This window comes from Mandrillus leucophaeus, unplaced genomic scaffold (genome assembly GCF_000951045.1).
Source record: "Mandrillus leucophaeus isolate KB7577 unplaced genomic scaffold, Mleu.le_1.0 Scaffold27, whole genome shotgun sequence".
Lineage (NCBI taxonomy): Eukaryota > Metazoa > Chordata > Mammalia > Primates > Cercopithecidae > Mandrillus > Mandrillus leucophaeus.
The window spans coordinates 5,457,781-5,471,418 of NW_012102809.1; the positions used below are offsets into that span (position 1 = coordinate 5,457,781).

At 43.0% G+C, this 13,638-nt stretch overlaps 1 protein-coding gene and 1 pseudogene across 1 annotated transcript in view; both read right to left on the reverse strand.

Moving 5' to 3' along the window:
• Window positions 1–10,291: 10,291 nt before the first annotated feature.
• On the reverse strand, window positions 10,292–11,511 carry LOC105542877 (annotated as a pseudogene).
• Window positions 11,512–12,856: 1,345 nt separating this feature from the next.
• The window catches only part of LYRM4 (LYR motif containing 4), a 216,047-nt gene continuing 215,265 nt past the window's right edge, over window positions 12,857–13,638 (reverse strand). Inside the window, exon 3 of the mRNA XM_011984590.1 lies at window positions 12,857–13,196. Coding sequence (XP_011839980.1) covers window positions 13,170–13,196 — 27 coding nt within the window. The 3' untranslated portion in view covers window positions 12,857–13,169. The remainder of the gene's footprint in view (window positions 13,197–13,638) is intronic.

Consider the following 13,638-nt stretch of genomic DNA (forward strand, 5'->3'; position numbering starts at 1 on the left):
TTTCCTTCCTTCCTTCTTTCTTTCCTTCCTTCTCTCTCTCTCTCTTCTCTCTCTCTCTCCTTCTTTCTTTCTCTCTTTCTTTTTGTTATTAGAGACAGGTTCTTACTATGTTGCCCAAGCTAGAATCCAGTGGCTATTCAACAAGTGCCATCTTAGCCTGCTGAGCACAAGGAATCCTCCCACCCACTTAGTCTCTTGAGTAGCTGGGACTACAGGCACATGCCACCATGCCCACCTGGCTTTTTTGCAAATCTTTTTAATGATTGGCTTTTTAAAAAACAGTTGGATCCTCATACCTACTTCTGCATTCTACAAGTTTTGATATGTGTTCTGCTCGAAGTATATGAAGAAAATCCAGCCTCGGATAGATATACAGCTGGAAAAGGAAGGAGTGTCTTTAACGGCCTTTTCAGAAGACTGTAGACATTCTTCTTTGATATGACACCAAGACTAAACTGGATGTCATTTCTTTAAGGTAGTTACAATGTGGAATCTGAAACCTTATCATCAAACTGTCCACACTATGTTACATTACAGTCGGTTTATCTTGTACTTTACATGGATCTTTTACCAATGCATGGTTGTGTAACATTATACGTTGATCACTTGGAAAATATGGTTCACTGAAATGTTGACAGCTTTTCTTATCTAATAATAACAATCACATTTGTTTCAATGCTAAGCTCACCATAAAAGTCTTTAAATACCAGGTAGCTGCCAAGCTCATGGTGCATACAAGTATTTCAAAATTATCATTTTTCCTTCAAAGTTCAGATTTTAGCATCAGCAATGCATTATTTCAGTTGTTTTCACTGTGCTTCATTGTAGTCAGAGGCTCACATGGGACATTTTCAAGAAAATGTCTACCAGATGCCCAAGTCTGAATAATTATAGTTTATCCATTGTTCTTTTAAGTAAAAAATAGTGTTTCACTATAAAAGCAGCCAGTTCAATTCAAAACTCAATCATCCAAGAGCTTTTCCTCAAGGCAACCGTCATACATTGGTAGTAGAAGTGACAAAATACTTCCTATTTCGTCACTGAATATTAAAAAGACATGCACTCAAGAGTTGAGAGTTAATAAAATTAATTCTTTTTATTGGTTTATCTAGGATATTTTTAAGTGATATTGGCAAGGTTTTACCCATCATTGCTTTTGCAGTATCAGTGCAAGTGTCCACAAAGTTAAAAAGGCAAATAATGTCTGAACATTGTTACGAAAATAGTTTCAACCTCACAACCCAACTCCCTTTCCCCAAAGGCTCTAGGAGACCTGGGGGCCCACCAGCCACACACCGAAAACTGCTCTCCTAGCCTGCTGTCATTGCTAAAGTCTGCACAGACTTTGACCTGAAGGGGGAGCTCAAGGCCTTCCCAATCTTCTTCCTTCCCTCTCCTCCCTGCCCACCCTTTCCCTCAACTTTGGGACAAAAGAGACCAGAATGGAAGACCCAAAGGGACTCTAGCTTTGGAGTTTAAGCTTCCTTCATCCCGGCTGGAGGTGGTGGCTCAAGCCTGTAATCCCAGCACTTTGGGAGGCCAAGGCAGGCGGACTGCTTGGGGTCCGGAGTTCGAGACCAGCCTGGCCAAGATGGTGAAATCCCATCTCTACTAAAAATTCAAAAAATTAGCCGGGCATGATGGTGCCTGTAGTCCTAGCTACTCAGGAAGCTGAGGCAGGAGAATTGCTTGAACCTAGGAGGCGGAGCTTGCAGTGAGCCGAGATCACACCACAGCACTCCAGCCTGGGAGACAGAGCAACACTCCATCTCAAAAAAGAAAAAAGAAAAAGAAAAAGAAGCAACAACTTCCCCCATTCCTGGTGAAACTCTCACTTTTTTTTTTTTTTCTTAAAGAGACAGAGTCTTGCTCTGTCCTCCAGGCTGAGTGCAGTGGTGCAATCATAGCTCACTGCAGCCTTGACCTCCTGGGCTCAAGCAATCCTCCCACCTCAGCCTCCTGAGTAGCTGGGTGCACCACCACATGCCCAGCTAATTCTTATTTTTTGTAGAGATGGAATCTCTTTTTGTTGCCCAGGCTGGTCTTGAAATTCCAGCCTCAAGCAATCCTCCTGCCTTGGCCTCCCAAAGTGCTGGAATTACAGGCATGAGCCACCACACCCGGCCTCTATTCAGTTATTTATGTGGCCCATTCCTCCACATTAGGTTCCAAATACAACATCTCCTTTATTGTTCCATTTACCCGAGACCCAGTGTCTCCTTCTTAGGGTTCCACCCTATGAAGAGTCTACACGAGGCTCTCTGTGACTGGAGAGAGGAGAGGACCTGAGTTCCATGAAACCATGGGAACCACTGCTTCTTTTTGTCATACGGGGTCATTGATGAAACCAAATCTTGCACAGTGTGGCAGCAGATGTCGGTTCAGAGCTGCTGGTCTTCCCTGCGTGCTGCCTGCTCTCTCAACAGCCTGTCCCAAGCCTGCTCTCGCATGTCCGTGGGAACAGGTGCTCTAAGGCCCGGGACTTAACATCCGCTTCCACGCCAGCCATCGTTCTCCAAACCACAGCCACAGGGCCATGGAGAGTTGGCCTGGGTGAGCCTTTGCACCCGCCACACAGTGGTTTCCCCCTTCAGCCTGGATTCTCTCTGTCCTCCTTTTCTGCCTCTGAGCCTCCACCACCTCCATGTGACTCAGCTTCAGGCATCCCTCGGGGGGAACCCATGGGCACCCGGTGTCCAACCTACACCCTCCTCAGAGGACTCGGCTCTGTCTGCCTCCCCCTGCTATGTTTTGCCTTCTGCCTTCCTTATTCCCCTGTTATTTTTCCTGTTTTAGCCATGCTTGATTCGGTTTTACAGCCCTTTATCTCCACACTATTCATATATGTATGTGTGTGTGTGTGTGTGTGTATATATATATATATAAAATGCTTGAACGCTTGCTGTTTTGTTTTCCATTTTCTCTTTCTAGTTTAATTTTCTTTATATTCCTTTAAGGTAAAAATGTCTTGCTTCCAACTTGTTTTCCCTGATTTAGTATTAACTGCTTTTAATTGAAAAAGTAATAAAAGCACATAACGAAAATGGAAAGAGATGAAAAGCATATACAATGAAAAGCAAGCAAGACCTCTGCTCTCCTAATCTCTGTCTCCAGAGGCAACACTGTTACTGGCTTCTTGTGTTGCCTGTTAGAAGTCCTCTATGTGGACAGGCATGGTGGCTTATGTCTGTAATCCTAGCACTTTGGGAGACTGAGGCCGGAGGATCCCTTGGGCCCAGGAGTTCAGGACTAGCATGGGCAACATTGAGAGACCCAGTCTGTATAGAAAATTGAAAAATTAACCAGATGTGGTGGCACACGCATGTAGTCTGAGCTACTCGGGAGGTGGGAGAATCCCTTGAGGCCAGAAGCTCAAGGATGCAGTGAGTTATGATGGTGCCACGGCATTCTGGCCTGTGCAACAGAGTGGGACCCTGTCTCAAAAAAAAAAAAAAAGTCCTCTATGTACATAACAAGCACACTCCTCCCCTTTTATTGCACTAATAAAAGCTTGGTATTCACACAGTTCTGAGCCTCCCTGATTTTTTCTTAACTCTGTATCTTGGGGATTGCTTCATATCCACACAAGAATAGCTACTCGACTCCCTTCCCTGAGTTTCCATTAACTGAATCCATGTCGCAGGAAGAGGACTGTGGTCTGTCAACACACCTGGACATGCCTGCTCTGCGGCCCCATCAGACTTTGTCCCCAGGCCATTATATGCTCTTCAAGTTCATTGAATCATCCTAAAACTCCTTTACTACCCTCCTAACATCATCCATGCTTCCTCACCTCCCTTTCCCTAAAAGAAAGGGTATTTAACCATCTGTACCCCATTGCATGGTGGGAGAATCACACACTAATAAATTTATATGACTCTTCTCCTGTTAATCTGCCTTTTTTTCTTTTTTAAGAGACAGGAATCTTGCTCTGTTGCCCAGGCTGGAGTAGAGGGTATAAGCATAGCTCACTGCAGCCTTGAACTCCTGGGTTCAAGTGATCCTCCTGCCTCAGTCTTTTGAGTAGCTGGGACTATAGGCATGAGACATGACACCTGGCTTTAATCTATCTTTTGTCAGTTGATTTTCAGCCAGCATTCAGAGGGCAAAGGGGAAGGTTTCCTTTGGCCCCTCTGACATAAATTATGGATGTCCCATAGTATATTGAACCTGTGCCCTCTTCACAAAGCATGTACAGTGTTTCTGCTCTTTTCCTGTTACTAACAGTGCTTCAGTGAAATACATATGTACACACGAAAGTATGGGATCAAGTTCTAGAAGCAGACTTATTAGGTCAAAACCATTTCTTTGAAAACATTGATAGATATTATTTTATTGCCCACCAAAGAGTGAGCCTTTTGTCAAAGATAGTGGGAATATTGATTCTTCTGTGGTTTCTTTTGGCTTTGCTCATTACAATTTTTGCCGTGAAGAAATGTTGGATTTTTAAGCAGGTGAATTACTGTTTATGCTTTGCAGGTACATTCATGTTGGCCTTTTGATTTTGTTTCTTGCTTAAGTCAGGTCTTGCCCAGTGAAGGTTTTCTTTTTTTTTTTTTTTCTCACTTATACTTTCTTAGAGTCCCCTTGGGTTTCGATTTTTGTATTACTTTTTTTTTTTTTTTGAGACAAAGTCTCACTCTGTCACCCAGGCTGGAGTGCAGTGGTACGATCTCCACTCTGTAACCTCTGCCTCTCAGGTTCAAGTTATTCTTGTGTCTCAGCCTCCTGAGTAGCTGGGATTACAGGAGTGTGCCATCATGCCTGGGTAATTTTTGTACTTTTAGTAGAGATGGGGTTTCACTGTGTTGCCCAGGCTGGTCTTGAACTCCTGACCTCAGATGATCTCCCTGCCTCAGCCTCCCAAAGTGCTGGGATTATAGGCGTGAGCCACCGTGCCCAGCTGTATTACGTTTTTCAAATCTACCTGGAATTTATTTTGAGAATTAGAAGTCAGAGAGATTCTTCCCACCTCATAGCCAACTAGTTATACCAGTGGTATTTATTAAATGACTCATATTTTCCTGACCAATTTTGAATGCCACCTTTATCCCATACAGTTCTGTGTTCTTTTAGGTGATGGCCAATCAGGTGCAACCTCAAGAGGGGACACAGGAGAGGCTCAGACACAGTTTATAGTCCTTTCAGGTCCTGGAGACAGGAGGCTGGCCATGCAGGTCACTTAATTAATTAAAAAGACAATTAATTAACTGTATTTTTTGGTGAGGGATTATTTTACTTTTAACTTCTTAGTGTTTAATTTTTAATCCTTCATTTCATCTATTTTTCTGATTTTAACTTATTTATCACCTTTAGCTTTTTGTCTCTTTTATCCCAAACCTGATTTACTACAAGTTGTCTATTTTCACGCACAAACTATCACACCACGTGCAGAGGCCTGCCTGTCAGTCAATAGATCAGTTTTGGCTGAACTGCCACCTTTGTTTCACAATAGTAAAATGATGATTTCACAATTGTTTGAATATCTTATTGCATTTTGCCCTTATTTTATACAAAATAGTGAACAAGTCTAAACTAAAAAATGCAATTCTATTTGTATCATAAATAATGAGAGAAATATAGAAATATTAGCTGCCTCCCAAGCTTTTCACTTACCAGGATTACACCGATCCAATGTGTCTTCAATAGCAAAAGCTGAAGGTGGCTAGGAGCTATGGGGTTGGGATCTGAATCTAACTCCCTGCATGGTGCAAGAACTAAAATCTGAAAAATGAACACACAACTGGACCCATGACCATTGAAATCCCCAGAGACTCTGGCAACAGGAAGTCTTGTACTGTTTTATTCCGCAGCCACATTTTTACCACCCAGAACTCACAGGACTCCCATAGAAAACTCACAAAAATCAGTTCACACACAAAGAATTACAAAGCACTGCAAGAAATGAACACCATGAATAAGATGCAAGACCCAGAGATGGAATATTTATGCCATAATTGAGAATGTTATCACCTTTGTAATTCTCTGGCAATGGAGGTCTTGTATATGTGTGCATTGCTCAACTTTTTTATAATTAACTCTGGTACTTTTGTGCCACCTCCACAATAGCAGGGTGTTTCATACTGATATTTTGCCCTTTTCTTCCTTCATTCTCCTGGCTTAAAATACTATTATTTTCATTTCTTTATTTCTTCTTTCTCTTCCTTCTTCTTTTTTTTTTTTTTTTTTTTTTGAGACAGGGTCTCGCTCCTTGCCCAGGCTAGTGTGCCGTGGTGCGATAATAGCTCATTGCAGCCTCAAACTCCTGGGCTCAAGTGATCCTCCTACTTCAGTCTCCCAAGTAGCTAGGATGACATGTGCACACCAACACCCCCAGCTAATAAATATCTATTAATTATATATTTAGATATTAATATCAATACCTATTAATTAATATATTAATAATACATAAACTTATATAGTTATACACATTAACTATATGTTTTATATATATTATATAATATATAATATATTAACTATATAAGTTTATATATAACTATATAAGTTAATATATATTAACTTACAAATATAATTAACTTATAAATATATATTATATTTATAATCTATATTAACTTAAACAGGGTCTCACTGTGTTGCCCAGGCTGGTCTCGAACTCCTGGCATCAAGTGATCCTCCCACCTCAGCCTCCCAAAGTGCTGAGAGCCACCATGTCTGGCCTTATTTTCATTTTGTAATAATATCATTTCCCCTGAATTTCTTCCACATCATTGTTTTATTTAATTCACCCTTCCCTTTTAATAAAGGCCCAAGACAGGCGTGGCCAAAGGGATGGTATCAGCCGGGCAGCACGGCAGGAAGGGTGAGAAGCCCACCTCGCTGCGAGTCCCGGGTGAGGTGCCAGCTGCCTCTTCTACTGAACGCACGTCCTATTTGAGGACAGCTTTCCACCTCCCCAGGATCCAGGCAACTCTCAGGACATAATTTGTTTCTCTGTGCAAGCGGCACGTGCATTTCTGGCTCTGTCAGGTGACCTCTGGAATTGTAGCCTCATGGGCGAGGCTGCACACTTTAGAATCTGTGATCTCCGATGAATGCAACCATTGGATTTGGAGCAAATCAAAGCCTGCCGCAAGCCAGGAGGGGAAGGGAAGGAGGAGGTCACACTGGCAAGGGCCCTTGAAAGGACTCATGTGCCGCTGACTGTCCTGTGGTCAAGTGGACCGTGGTGGAGGGTGCTGTGGGCATCCATCATCGAACCACTAGGTCTGCTGGTTCACAAAGCAGCTTCCCATGAGTCATTTCCATCCCCGCACCTCCTTCTCAACGGGCACGAGAGGAGTCACTGTGGACATTTTCCCTCAACACAAAGTCTTCCTGAATAGGATTGTTTTTTTGAATGGGGCAAGCTGGGAAGCAAGCTTTGATTTTTCTTTCTTAGGAAGGCACTGAGAATGGCACAGACGGGCAGGCCATTTCATCCACCGACTAAAGCCTTGGTCCCCATGAAGCATTCTGTGCACCGAGACCTGGCTGACCCTGGACTTTTCGGATGCACTGTAGCCCTCAGGGAGGACCTGGTGCTTTTCTGGGGAGATTGGAGTCCCTGGAAGGCACGTTAGCCAACTGCCCATTTGCAGCCCCGCAAGCCTTTCCTGACCCCCATCCTACCCGGCCCCTCCCGCGGGCCTCTCCTCCTGGTCTCCTTCCCTTGCTTTGGTTTTTTCGCAGCAATTGTCGCCATGGGATGCTACTTACACCCTAGTGTGGCTGCTTATTCTGACACAATCTGAACCCCACTGGAAGAAGCCTGGAACCCAGGCTTGTTCACCTGTGTCTCCCCAGCACTGAGCTTGGCCTGGAGTGATGCTTGTTCAGTGAGTGAGAGGCACTGCTCCTGGTGTGTGTGGCTTCCTCCCTCGACAGATCACATGTGGGTGCCACCGTGGACCACAGTGGGGAAGCCGTCTCCCGGGACCAGACTCAGCCTTCATCACTGCCCAGCCTGGTGCCACCCAGCGCCTCTCCGGGCTGCCCCCCTTCCCCAGACCCTGGACAGTCCTGTTCATCTCTCTGCTCACCCTCGCGTGTTAAGAACCTGACCCAGAAAGTGGGCATGCGCGGGTCCCAGGAGCTGTCTGGGCGCACTAGGCCTCTGGGCGAAGGAGTTGACTTGTCAGGCCAGGGGCAGTGGCTCCAGTGCGAGCTGCCTCTCTTGTGGCCTAGATCCATGCAGTGAGGTTCATGGCTGAGTTCTTCCAGATCTGTTGGCTCCCCAGAGCCTCTCAGCACATCATGGGAGCCCATTCTCAACTTGTGTTTGGCTTTTTGGGGCCTGTTTCTAACAATACATGCTTGTAAGGGACCCAGGTTTTAGAATGTTCTTTATTCCAAAGTCAAGGTTTTTAAAATTTTATCCCATCTGCTGGCTGAAAAAAAAAAAAGGTGGGGGCAGAAATAAGGGTGACAAATGAATCAGCCTTCCCACCTTGCTCAGAAAAGTTGCTATTCCAGCAAGCCCTGAATGGCAAATTAGATGTGATATCTATGTTTGTCTGTTTGTCTTTAGTCATCTTATAATTTTATTTTATTTTAAAAATAATTAATATGTTTTATTTTTAGAGCAGTTTTAGGTTTACAGAAAAACTGAGTGGAAGCTTTCCCATACACCCCTCGGCAACCCAAGCTCATTGTTTGCTCTGTTAACAATGAACATGAATGTAATGTATTTGTTACAGCTGATGAGACATTGACACATTCTTTTGTATCACATATTTTTAAATTAATTAACTTTTTGCTTAAAAATTTTTTTTATAGAGACGAGGGTCTCACTATATTGGTCAGACTAGTCTTGAACTCTTGGCCTCAAGGCAGTCCTCTCGCCTCAGCCTCCCGAAGTGCTAGGACTACAGGGATGAACCATTGTGGCTAGCCTTATTATTATTTTTAGTTGAAACACAATTGTACATATTTATGTGGTACAGTGTGATATTTCAATTCATGTATACCATGTGTAGTGATCAAATCAGGGTAATTAAGCTGTCCATCACCTAAAACATTCATCATTTCTTTGTGTTGGGAACATTAAAATGTGCTCTTCTAGCTGGACACATTATTTTAAACTAAAGTCCATCGTTTACATTAAGGCTTAGTCTTGGTGTTGCACATTCTACAGGGTTTTTCTTTTCTTTTTTTTTCTTTTTGAGACGGAGTCTTGCTCTGTCGCCCGGGCTGGAGTGCAGTGGCACCAACTCGGCTCACTGCAGGCTCTGCCTCCCGGGTTCACGCCATTCTCCTGCCTCAGCCTTCCAAGCAGCTGGGACTACAGGCACCCGCCACCTCGCCCGGCTAGTTTTTTTGTATTTTTAGTAGAGACGGGGTTTCACCGTGTTAGCCAGGATGGTGTCGATCTCCTGACCTCATAATCTGCCCCTCTCGGTCTCCCAAAGTGCTGAGATTACAGGCGTGAGCCACCGCGCCCAGCCCATTCTACGGGTTTTAATAATGTTATGCATCCACCATTACAGTGGCATGCAGAATAGTTTCACTGCCCTCAAACCTCTGTGCTCTGCCTACTCATCCCTCTCTCCCCTAAACCATGGCACCCACTGCTCTTCCTATCTCCAAGTTTCGCCTTTTCCAGAATGTCATAGTGAGAATCATACAGTATATAGTCTTTTCAAGCTTCTTTCACTCAGTCATATGCACTTCAGTTTTCTCCCTGTCTTTTTGTGGCTTGACAGTGTGTTCCTCTTTACTGCTGAATAATATTCCACTGTCTAGATATACTACATTTTATTTATGCATTCACCTACTGAAAGACATCTTTGTTGCTTCCAAGCTTTGGCTTCAAATTTATTTACTTATTTTTATTTAAAATATTTTAATTTCTAAAAAAGTTTAAATCATATTAAAATTTAAACAATTTCATTGTACAGTACTTGACAATACATTTCAACCAACTGAAATGCAAAACAAATCAGTAAATCAGGTTTTGTTTACTTTCTAAGCTTAATAATAAACAGACTCTTGCTCCTCAAGGAGAGGCAAAAATCAGCAACAGTGAAAGTGAAATATTTAAATAGGAATCTGAAACAAAACGAATTCAATCTGATCAAATCCACAATTAATTGAAGTTTTCATTTTATTCGATTGTGAATAAAATAGCAGCCACTATTTCATCCAATATGCCAATGATATCAACTAAATGATCTGCCTGGCATGTGCAAAACAAGAACAGTTATCTTCTGCTGAAAGGATGTGAGCTTTCAAATTTGGTTTTCATGTCATAGTTTCCAAATAAACTGCTCCGCCAAAAACAACAGCGTAGGTGCTACATATCTTCCAGGGTTTCATCATATAGCCATTTACAAGCACAATCTTTGGAACACTCTATAGTTTCAAAAAGTTTTTTGAAGTTTTGAGGGTACACGTTAGTTATTTTCTCTTCTTCCTTTTTTCCTATTTGCGGCCATATATCCATTGCATCAAGTGGAGTCAGTGAACGTAAGTGGTCTATTACATTGGCACTGCACCTCACAAAACAGTGCTTTAACATGTGAAAAAATATATTATAGTGAATAAGTGTTAAGTTCTTGGTAAATAAATTTCCACAAGGAGTCATTCGAATAAGATACAGATTGTGTTGTAATAGTTCTAATAATTCCCTATGCTTTGGGTTTTCCAGCCGCCCATTTTGGGTGTACACATCAAATGATGACCAAGGCTCCATGAGCAGAACCTTAATCTCACAAGCTGCGTGCCAGATAACACTTCATACATGATACAAGTCTGGATTTCGGGTATCTGCTGTTAGTTTCTGGAATTCTTTTTCACCAATAAAGATATTTCATTCTATTCGTCCAAATTTATATATAGAAGTACAGGAATACAAGTCATATGCAGGTTTCCAAAATGCCCTTTCTTCACCTCTACTTGGGAACATTCCAGTTACTTTTCAAGGGATGCCTGCTGTCCAAGGAACTGCTTCTATTCCCAAATTCTGAAACAGCCCTTGAGAAGCCATAGCAGGTGGTTTTATTACTCCACCACTTCTAGGATCTATTTTAAAGAAGTCACAGTGACTCACTTGTAGTTTTCCATCCAGATTTTTTCCTAAGGACTCCAAATGTGCAATAAAAGTTTTGTCACTTTCAAGGGCAACCGCTTTGGCATCAACTTCAAGTAATGCCTGAGTCAGGATTCCAGGACCCGGATTGCACTGCAGCAATAGGTGTGGAGGTCTGTTTTGTTTTCTCCATACGATTGGCGACATTTGTCGCTGCCCACAGCGGGCAGCGCCAGGGTCTCAGCCAATCTCCAATTGGTTACGTAACGCTTAAAGTCTAAGCTGGACTTAGACATCTTCCTTGGCGTGTTCCTGAAATCCGGATTGGGCCACAGCTGCGGAGAGGAGTCAGACAGGCCACGGCGGTTCCTCGCCAGCAAGTGCTTTCCCGTCGCAGCTCCAGACCCTCAAATGCAAAAGTGACCAGCGCCCGCCAAGGCGGAGAGCCTCAGCCAAGGAGGAAGCCCGGCCACTGGGATCCACATGTCCTTGTCTCTCAGGCCCTCTCCAAGGATTACCCAGGGTTGCTACTATAGTGAATCCCTAAATTTATTTTTAATTATATAATTGAAACATACATATATGCACTTGGAGGAAAAATTAAAGCGATACAGACAAAAGTATTATTTCTTTGCTACTATTCCACCTCTTCCAAGTTCACCACATTCCCCACGTGCATCTTTCTAGATCCTTCCTAAGCATTTATAGATATTTATGTACACAAAGTATGTTAATTATCTATGGCTGTGTAACAGATTACCTCAAACTTAGTATGTCTTTAGCAACAGTAAATATTTACAATTGTACAGCTTCTGAGGGTTAGGGAATTGGGGAATGTTTTATTAGGGTGGTTCTGGCTCAGTTTCTCATGAGGTTGCAATGAACCTGTCAGCCAGGGCTACAGCCATCAGAGTCTTAAATCTGCTTCCAAGGAGGTTAACTCACATGGCTGGCAAATTGATGCTGGTTGCTCTGAAGGGCTGCTTGAGTGTTCTCACAACATGGCGGCCAGCTTCCTCAAAGCAGGGGAGGGTTGGGGGAGTGCTCAGCTCTTTTGTGACTCAGCCTTGGACGTTACACATTACCACTTGTGCAGCCTCCTGTTGGTGACATGGGCTATGGGAGAGGTGTGAACACCAGGAGGCAAGGCTTGGCGACTGTTTTATAAAGACTGACTACCATGTAGAGAAACTAATGGATTTTTTTGTAGTTTTTGTGGAAAGCTTTACATTTGGGAAAAGGAAAAGTTACAAATCTTAATCGTTTTTAAGCTTTACTGATACACACAAAGCAAGCAGTATTAAAACACATCCCATGCCAGTTTGTAGCAAACAATCTGTGTTGAGGAATTTTAGCCATCATAGTAGTGAAAAAATGATTACATATATAGTGTGATGATTTAAACTTTGTGAGAACTGATCTGTTAAGGTTTGGATATGGGAAGATTGCAGGAATAAATTAACTTTCACATACTTAAAATCTCCTCACAAGAACACCCTACATTTATCACAGTGCTGAAGGTGCTACGGAAAGCACACGCTTACGGAAAACAGCCTCTAAGTTTTATTTTTCCTTTATAAAGGCAACCCTCTTGCCCCTACTCTGATTTATTTTAGGTTTGGGCTCATTCATTTTGACCCAGGTGGTTGGGTTTCTCCTTATTTACAAACAGGTGTTTGCCTTACAATTCTGTTGTCTATTCCCCGTCACGCTGCATGAGGTCAAAGTAGAGGTCTGTTTGGAAATGCGACCTCAAACGTCGTCCGCTGGGGAGCAGAGCAAAGGTAAACACGGTGAAAGGTCCTGCAGCAGCAGCCAGCCAGACACAGTCAGGACTTGCCTGGGATCACAAACGCCTCCTGCCAGCGTGCCAGCCCCTCACCCCACACAGAACCACGGGCCGCTGTTTACTGTCCTGACCTCACAGTGCCATGACTACTGATCACGGGTGAGCGCAAACACAAGAGTACAACAGTGTGATGGTCCAGAGGAAAACTCACATCAAAACACCTGTTGGTATCTTCTGACGTCCTAGGTTCAAATGTCCCATGACCTTGGGGCTTGGCTCTTCCATGCCCCAGCCCTTCCAAACGGCACACTCAGGGCCCACTGCATGCTGTCTCTGCAGCAGACCCTGTGCACGTTACTTAATCCCATTGGAAAGGGGACACTGGAACAGAGAGAAAGTAGAGGAGGGGAGTCTGGGGAAAAAATTAGTCAATCGGTATGTAAACAAACCTGCACGCTGTGCACATGTACCCTAGAACTTAAAGTATAATAATAATAAAAAAGAATTTTAAAAAATGAGTTATCCATTTGCAAACTGCTGATTTCTTTGGGCATCGTGCCTATAAACTTTTTGTAAAGCATCGGTGATTTCACCAGTCTTCCACCCAAACTTCACCATAAGTTTGATATTTCTTCTTGCTTCAATTTTAGCAGGATTCATGTTTCTCTGATAGAGGGGTCTTTTCAAACTGATGTCTTATCCTTCTTACAGCCTCAACCTGGATCCTGTTCAGACATGCTACAACAAGTTAGTACAAGTTCATTTGGTGCAAAAAAAAAAAAAAAAAAAGGAAATCCATGCATAGTTTTAAAATAATATGCAT